Source organism: Mercenaria mercenaria, chromosome 11, assembly GCF_021730395.1.
Source record: "Mercenaria mercenaria strain notata chromosome 11, MADL_Memer_1, whole genome shotgun sequence".
NCBI classification, from domain to species: domain Eukaryota; kingdom Metazoa; phylum Mollusca; class Bivalvia; order Venerida; family Veneridae; genus Mercenaria; species Mercenaria mercenaria.
In genome coordinates this window covers 38,521,759-38,530,905 of record NC_069371.1, presented here as the reverse complement: position 1 = coordinate 38,530,905, position 9,147 = coordinate 38,521,759, and the positions used below count along the sequence as shown (strand labels likewise).

The following is a 9,147-nucleotide window of genomic DNA, read 5'->3' as shown; positions in this document are numbered from 1 at the left end:
AAATTTTTGCTCCGAGTCTTCTTTATCTCAAAAGATTTTTGTTACATAAGCATTAATTTTAAACCTCATCCAAAAGACTTGCGCAGTGTATAAACCAAAGTTACAAGGTTGAAGGTCAAGGTCACACTTAGAGGTCAAAGATCAAATAACTTAAATCTGTCTGCTCCATATTGTCTTAACCACTGGAAAGATATTCATAAATTTAGCATGGATTGCTAACCTTGTCTAGACAACATGTACAGTTTACAACCCAGGTCAGTGGATGCAAGGTCAAGGTCTATGATTACAACATTTTACTTCCCCTGTTACAAGGTGTTAATCACCTTCTGTGATAGCTATAGCTTTTAGTTTGGTTTAATAATAGCACTGATCAGTAAATGCTTGAAAAAAACACTTACTTGAATAATATTGAAAATATTAGAGAATAAACAACCCGAGGGGCCCAGTTAAAAAAGATATATGAACCTTTCTATGAATGAATTTCAACAATGTTTACTAAAATAATGCTATAATTTAGTTCATTTTAGACAGCCAAAAAGTATTTTAAAAATTAGGGAAGGGGTTGATTTATTACACCGTTAGTAGTTGGGAGCATTTGTTATTGGTAGAATATCGAATAGAAATAACTGATCTAGCCCACAGGGACAGTGCAGATCTACAGATTGATGGGTGGTGAATTCGTTATTTGAGCGAAGAATATATTCTCCGTGACGATTTGATAAATGACATTGTGTCAGAAATCATTTCTCCTCCACCTCTGATTCATGTGGGGAAGTTGGCAGTTACTTGCAGGGAAGAAAATCTGCACTGGTTCAAAATTCCGGAACACTTGAAAAAGGGCGTTATACCCCAAAAACTAACAATAGAAATTGATCTCTTTTTCTGTTACTTATTGGCATTGGTGTCTGTTTTAAAAAAAGTTGGGTGTTGTGTCACATGTGTATTGAGATATTCCCCTTTTACCATGGTGAAACAGAGCATTTAGCAACCATGAATACTGTATTGTTGAATCGAGATTTTTTGTTCACATGTACTACATGTACTAGTGATTTTGTTTTATTAAAATAAATATAATTTCAATAAAATGTAACAATATAAGATTTACTTGGATTGTTCTAAAACCTAGCGATTGCTTTCTTGTAAATCAAGGTACGAAACATTATTTTTCGTTACTTGTTTTTATGCACTGATATGCCCACTCGCCGAACACACGTTGACTTTTGAAAGTGCATCTATTTGAATTTGTCATTTTTATTAATTTAGAGACGGCCTTTTTCCCAATAAGCAAACTTTTGTCCAGTTTCAATACTGCATTACTATTTATAGAACTGTTGGTTGACAAAAGATTTTGCAAGCTGCCAAATACTTCGTCCCTTGAGCTTTCGCTTAAAATTTTAGAGAAATAATTTATAGTATCTGATGTGTTGGGTGTAATGATATATAAACTTGAGTCCGCATATTTCTTATATGCAAATTCGACAGCTTTGTATTGAGACTTTATCCATTGCTCAGCTTGGGTCGTGTTGTCGTCTGCTGTAGACATGTTTCCAGCAACATAAAAATAACCAACAGACATTTTCTTCGACGTGTGTCTTTTGAACAGTAGTTTCTCTAATGTTTTCTGAATAGCAGGTGTGTGTCTATTTCTTAGGAATACCACGTGATCACATGTTTCAACCCACGTGACAATGATTTCAGATTCTGTTTGATCGAGTTCTTTGTGCTCTCCCAGAAACGGTACCAGGCACGTGATTACTGTTCTGTTGTTCGAATCCAAGAAGACTTCCGGTAATTTGTTACCTGAAAGTTAAAGCAAAACTGATGTTGGAAACTATTTAAGACAGACAATGTCTGACTACAAAATCAGGGGCCGGTAGTTCAAGCCCTCGCTCCTCCAACTAAAAATTAATGACATTGGGATAAGAGTCCTGTGTATGGGTGCTTTACACCTAACATGCTAAAGGACCGGGGAAGTTTATGGGTGTGTGTGGGTGCATATTGCACTATCCTCCCACTAACATTACTAACAGTGTTCTAGAGGAGGCGCCCATATGGGTTTTTACATAAGCACAATACAAAAGTATTTCATAATGAGATAAGATGAAATGTATTCATGAACTCTGGTCGTTTTGAACTAAAAGCAGTTTGTATGCATCACTATAGTTATAATATGGGGAGAAATAATGGTGTGTGGTGAAAAAACATAGAGTACAGATACACTATACTGCAATAAGGAAGTGTATCGTAAAATAAGACTAAACGCCACAGGGATATAAGGGACAGATAAATTTAATGAATGATAAATAGAAATAAATGAAGTACAAAATGTACAAATTAAGATCTTTTATAAGTTTTATGTAAAATGAAAAATGTTAAAACTCAAAGATTTTTATAAAAATATGTCATGTATACAATATTTAAATGAAATCAAAGTAAATACTGCGATTTTTGAGTTTTGAATATTAACGTAGGAAAGCGTTCATTGACAATTTGCACATTACATAGACTGTTTCATTAAGACAAACGACGTTACTTCATGCCTTTTAAGTGTACTTACATGTCAACATTGCCTAAAGTTATGCATTTAAATGAATAATTTAACTTAATTTGACTTTTGTAAGATATAAACTGTCAGCAAGAATACATTTAGGTCACCCTATTTATACTGTCTGTGTAGTAAAAGATTACTTTACCTTCGTACTTGTACCAATCTTTTTCATTTAATTTAATCCAGTTACGGAACACCTTTAACAAAATTGAGCTTTCTGCCACTTCCAGCGGAACGCCGATGAGTTCTTTTGTGTCGTCTGCATTTCTCATCTTTACACCAACAATATAGAAACAGAGCGCCACTCCCACAATAAATCCTGATAAAAACTGGTACACGGTCGCATTGCACATTTCTCACGTGCGTTCGAAATTTGTTAAGGGTCCGTTTTTATTCAACCACTTGTATTCCACTTGTTTAACCATTTAGTTGTGACTGAATTGTTCTAACGTATCCACTTTCTCTTAAACAGTTAATAATTAATTACACGTATATAATTATTCTGTAAACATGAAGTACGAATTACCTTAAATTACCCGACCGTGAAAATAATATATCATTTTAAACAAACAGAACTGTAGGGCCTATTGATAGTTATTTTTAAATACCGTTACAAGTCAATATCTAATTATGCCGCATATTTCCAACATCTGTTTATTAATCAATAAAAGTACACGTTTTCTGAATGTATTCGTTTTAAACGTATCTATTGCAGTGCGATCAATTGTCGCCTTGTGTTAATTTGCATATTTAATTGGTCATTTAAAATGACAGAGACAGTAACAGTGTTTAATTACTGGCTTAACCTTTACCGTGCTATATTTCTAAAATGAACTTGTCCATTCAATTTGGGCAGTACCATTTATTATTCGGAGGGGTGTTCACTGAAATTTAACTGACTGGATAGCGAACAATGCAGGCTGGTCTTGGTCTGCACTGGTCGCAAAGGCATTAAACACTTGCCGATAGCAGACTGAAGGTTAATTTCTTTTGGTATCGAATGTGCGTTTCCAAGCATTTGATTTGTGCACACGTTAATTTCTTCGTTCCAACATTCGTTCGTTCGTTCATTCTGCTTTCTTTCTTTTGATAAAACGACATGTGTTAAATTTATTGTAAATTATATACTAGTGCATTTGTAATGAAATATTTTATACTTGTACAAGGTTTTCATAAATGCGTCAAAGGAAACAGACTGTAAGGTTTTTGTCAGAATATGACCTCATGGTGGCAGATGTAGACTCATAAAACATTATCTCCTTAGTTTGACCTGATACTATACGAAATCTGTACGGCATTCTCTTATATATGAATATTGATCCAAGTAAGCGGATTATCAGGAAATAATCCCCCAAAACTAATATATTTTTCTATATATTTCCATACTAATAATATTTATAATTGTACACGAATAGTTATATTACAATATTCATTTCCTTAATTAAAACGTGGCTGTAGTGTAAAATGAAAACAAGCGTTTTGCCTCTAGGACAGTTAGACAACATTATTAAATTGCAACATATGGTATTGATATATAACTCTCTATAGTATTGATATAATATCTGATAAAGTTTTCGCATACAGTCTAAGAATATTGCCAAGATTCATCATATCACATGGCCGGGTTTTTTTTCAAAACACATATATTCCACATTCATAATATCTTGTTTTAGTTTGTTTACGTTGTGTTGCACCTCAAAATAGTAGCAACGCATTTTTGGCAGTCACTACCAAAATGCATTACACTCAACGCAATTTGATAGTTTACAAAAATGTAGTATATACCAAGATGCGTTGGATATGTACACATGCAACGCAAAACGGTATTATTAATAATCTCATGATTAACAAAAAGAATATTTTGTGACGAATGGACAAATGAAACAGGCTTGTCAGTTTTCACAGAATCAAAAAAGAGTGCAACATTGTCACATAATATGCTCGTCACAAATACACTGATTAAATCTATCCCAAAGCTAAAGGGAAGTATTTTTTAAACGAGCACAATCCCTGATGTAGAAAAAACTACCAAAATACGTTCCATTCCTTAATACATCATATGTACCCTTGCAACGCATTTTGTCGATACCAATTTGATAGCAACTACCAAAATGCGTTTCTACCATTTTGAGGTGTAACAGGAGACATTACTTCTTTTTTCTCTTTCTTGTGTGTGCAATGTAGAAATGAGCACAGTCCCTGATGTAGAAAACAAAACTAACAAAATACGTTCCATTCCTTAATACATCATGTGTACCCTTGCAACGCATTTTGTCGATACCAATATGGTAGCAACTACCAAAATGCGTTTCTACCATTTTGAGGTGTAACAGGAGACATTCCCTCCATTTATCTCGTTCTTTTGTGCGTAATGTAAAAATGAGCACAATCCCTGATGTAGAAAAAACTACAAAAATACGTTCCATTTCTTAATACATGATATGTACCCTTGCATTGCATTTTGTCGATACCAATTTGGTAGTAACTACCAAAATGCGATGCTACCATTCTGAGGTGTAACAACGCTGATTGTTTTCATTGTTTATTGAGAGAATGTACCTTCCTCATCTTGTGGAGATGGCTAATTCAATAAATATTATCTTGTTTTGTTTATAGCAATAAATATCATTTTAATTTATAAAAGGACATTTTTTATAAAAGGAGAATTGTTACTTGAAAAAAAAAGAAAATTAAGCTTGGATTGTTTTGCTTAAAGCTTTCGTGTTCTACATATAACGTGTTAATTATTTATAACATGTGTACATGTAATATCATTAATTTAGGAAAATGTGAGATTGATCTATTTCATTAATTGAGCCGCGCCATGAGAAAACCAACATAGTAAGTTTGCCACCAGCATGGATCCAGACCAGCCTGCGCATCCGTGCAGTCTGGTCAGGATCCATACTGTTCGCTTTCAAAGCTTATTACAATGAAAGAAAGCATTAGCGAACAGCATGGATCCTGACCAGACTGCGCGGTTGGTCGGAAACGCACTATGTTGGTTTTCTGATGGCGCGGCTCAATTTGTTTTAAGGTATCGGGTCCTTCTTCTTCTTGTCGTTTGCGACTACACTGTCAGACCAGTAGCCTCGATGAAACTTGTGGTTTGCCGCAGATCCTCTGCCTCCATACAGTTTCTGGTGAATTGAGGTATCTATCGACCAAGTCGCAGCTCGCTCCTGGTCATGCCTTTTACATCTCTGAAGTATATGCTCCGCAGTCTGATCTTCCTCACCACATGGACAAGTTGGCGATGATGCCAGTCTGTATTTCTTGTACATGTGAGCATTGAGCTTGTTGTGCCCTGAGCGGAGCCTGACCATCATCACTTGTTCAGACCGATCAAGAAGATGAAAAGCATCTTCCTCCATCCTTGGTCTCGTTAGTGCCTTGATGATGGTGACTTTCTCCTTGTAAATCACAGGTTCTGTTGGTTGTTCTGACTGAGCTCCTAGCTTAGCCAGCTTGTCTGCCTCTTCATTGCCTGCAAGTCAACAATGGGATGGAATCCACTGAAGTGCTACTTTGCAGGTTATACTCAGGCTCTGCATTCTCCTGGCTAGCTGCGGAGCTTTATTGTTGATCAGAGCTTCCATGACAGACAGCGCATCTGTGAGAAAGACGATTGAGGAGCTTTCTTCGGCCGAGTCTTCAACCATTGAGACGGCCTTCATGAGTGCTTCAATCTCTTCCTTGAAATTGCTGCAGTGTTTTCCTGTGGCTGCATGTAGTGTTTCTCTCTTGCCAGATGGGTATTGAATGAAAACTCCTCCTCCTCCATCTTTGACGGCGCATGTGGCTGATTCGTCTGTATAGACATGAGTCCATGATTCCGGAGGATAGTCTTCATTGGTCATAGCAAGTGTGAGGCTCTTCCGAATGCCTTCATCCTCTTGCTTCCCGCGGTCAAGACGAGGAACAGCAAGTCTCGCAGTCACTGAGGACAGATCATTCGCTAGGGGGTTTATAATGTCTTCACTACCTAGGGGAGTCGTTGGTATGCTCAGCTCAGTTTTGAACTCTCGGTTGAGTTTCTTTGCCTCATGTACGAAGCTGCTACGTTTGAGCCGATTTTTTGTGTAGCCATCTAGCTTGGCTTTCATGGGATGGTCTTGAAAAGACCTGAACTTCTCTGCTTGAAGCAGAACCTTTGCATCGGGTCGAAAAGTAAGCAAGTTCTTTATTTCAGATTACTATCAAAATATATCAAATATTGATGCTTTGTAAGCTCATAAATTTCGGTATCATTTGAACGTGCATTTTCTACTGAAAAAGAAAATATAAATTACATAAAAAAAAAAGAGTTATAGCATTTATTTATAATCTAAATAATTATTGGGTATGTCCCTCTACAATTCAAAACAGCTTTTCGATGACTCATTGTTCAGCCTCATCCGACAATTCCCTTTTTCTTCGAACATTCCGTCTGAAACCATTTACAGAAAATTTATGAACCATAGCATAGAAGCTCCTAGGATGGTCCTGTGACAAACTTATTCAAATAATTTCGTTTGTCTGCAATAAGGGTATCAGAGCTAAAGATAGAAAACAATCTTGTGAGATATCCTAAACGTCTGGACAGATTCTGAAATAATTTCACAGGAATGTTTCTTTTAGGTTTATTTTTCTACAAAAAAAAAGATCCATTATCAAGATGGTATGAAATGAAAATAAAAGCGTTCTCTGATCTATGATGGAGTATGTCCGCCTCCATTTATCCAAATAACTTATAAGAAACTCAACTAGATAACCAGGTTATTAACATGATCTGACAATGTCTTAATCTATACAAATTAAAAACTGTTATAAGATGTGTCGAAAAATTCAACTCTGTTTTTTTCTTGTCGAACGTTACGTCTTACGTAATGAGCGTTATAACGTTAGTAACATCGGTGCAACAACGTTACGTTGATAAGGACAACTGTAGTTTACAGAAATACAAGTACGTATTTTACTGACGCTTTTTGTTTCTTATTATTCAGTATTTAAGTAGAAGTGAAATGGTTTGAAATATGTTTCTAATGCAGATACATCTTTAAAATATACTGATCTACGCATTTCAGTTTCCTGTCCACCAGCACACACAATACCATTGCTGAAATACGTATACAGTGCATCCTTCATAATCGTGACTTATACACATTGAATTTTCCATAATTTAGCCGTGCCATGAGAAAACCAACATAGTGGCTTTGCGACCAGCATGGATCCAGACCAGCCTGCGCATCCGCGCAAAGCCACTATGTTGGTTTTCTCATGGCACGGCTCATATAAATATTATTTTTATCGATATTTTTCATCTTTTTATTGTATTTGTTATTATGTATTTTTTTCTTACTTCATTGTATTTAGTGGCTAGGTCACCCATTCCCGTTTTATTTGTTTAGTTATATATTTTTTAGGGATGGGAACGAATACTGAAATCAATATTCGAATATTCGGTTTGCCATATTCGAATATATTCGAATATTCGGTTAGTTTTAATGGAAGCTTTAAATTCTTATTAAGTGATTGGCATATACACAACGTATTCATTTGTTTAAAGCGTGGATCATCGTAAATAAGGCCGAAAAAATGTTTGTTTCGGGTAACCCGATCCTACATAGGGAAACCCGCCGATCCTAGCGTTTTACTTCACGATTCTGTCAGTATAATCATGAACATATTTAACTAATTCAGTGTTTTAGCTTCAAAATGATACAAAAAATCAAAACGATTATAATTTAGACCGTCACAATTTTATCTAAAAATAGCAGGTCGTCCCATTTAAACACGTGACGCGCTGTTGTATTACCGCCGCCATTTTGAAAAATTTCAATCGGCGTGTAAAAATCGTCGTGTAAAATGCAAGTAAGGCAGACTTAAAAGCTCCTTCAACATGAACTTGTGCATCAATTATACGTTTTTCTTGATTTTATTATTAACTACTTCAAAATTTAATTAGAATACGGCCGATTGCGGGTGAAAACCGATTCTGCGGATAGCCTGAAACGTCGTACAAAATATTGTGAAAAAAATCGACAATATCTATACGTTTGGTATTGTTTTCGAAAAAAAAAATTCTACAACTTGTTACATAAAACAGGCGCCAATAAAAATGAACAAAAGATAAAAAGATATCACATTTACGCCTAACACAAACTGTTAATCCGTAGCGATGACCCCAAGTAATTATGCATTGCAATTTTCTTGTTAATTGGACATCTTTTGACATGCATCTGACACATTGACGCCTGTTGCAAACTGTTAATAAGTAACGATGGCCCCTGCCAATTATGCATTGCTATTTTCTTGTTAATTGGACATCTTTTGATACGTGATAAACTAACATGACATGGTTTTATTCTGTGAAATTAGCATGCTCATATTGTCCAAAATCAATGATACTTATTTTGAAAAAAAAATACAATAATTTACGAATATTCGAATTTGATTTTCATATTCGAATATTCGACTGATTTTCGAATATTCGAATATTCGAACATTCGTTCCCATCCCTAAAAAATATTATTTTTACATTCTCTGTATGTTTTGTATAGAAAGAAAAAAAACACGTTAATTCAGTACATTTTGAGTTAGTAGGTTAAAGGTCACAA

At 35.3% G+C, this 9,147-nt stretch overlaps 1 protein-coding gene across 1 annotated transcript; it reads right to left on the bottom strand.

Moving 5' to 3' along the window:
- Nucleotides 1–1,002: 1,002 nt before the first annotated feature.
- LOC123532638 (uncharacterized) lies at nt 1,003–3,727 on the bottom strand. Its single transcript, XM_045314109.2, has 2 exons — nt 2,694–3,727; nt 1,003–1,800 (listed from the first exon to the last, which is right to left on the bottom strand). The coding sequence occupies exons 1-2, from the start codon at nt 2,899–2,901 to the stop codon at nt 1,160–1,162; spliced, it is 849 nt and encodes a 282-aa protein (XP_045170044.2). The 5' UTR covers nt 2,902–3,727; the 3' UTR covers nt 1,003–1,159.
- Between the last annotated feature and the right edge of the window lie 5,420 nt (nt 3,728–9,147).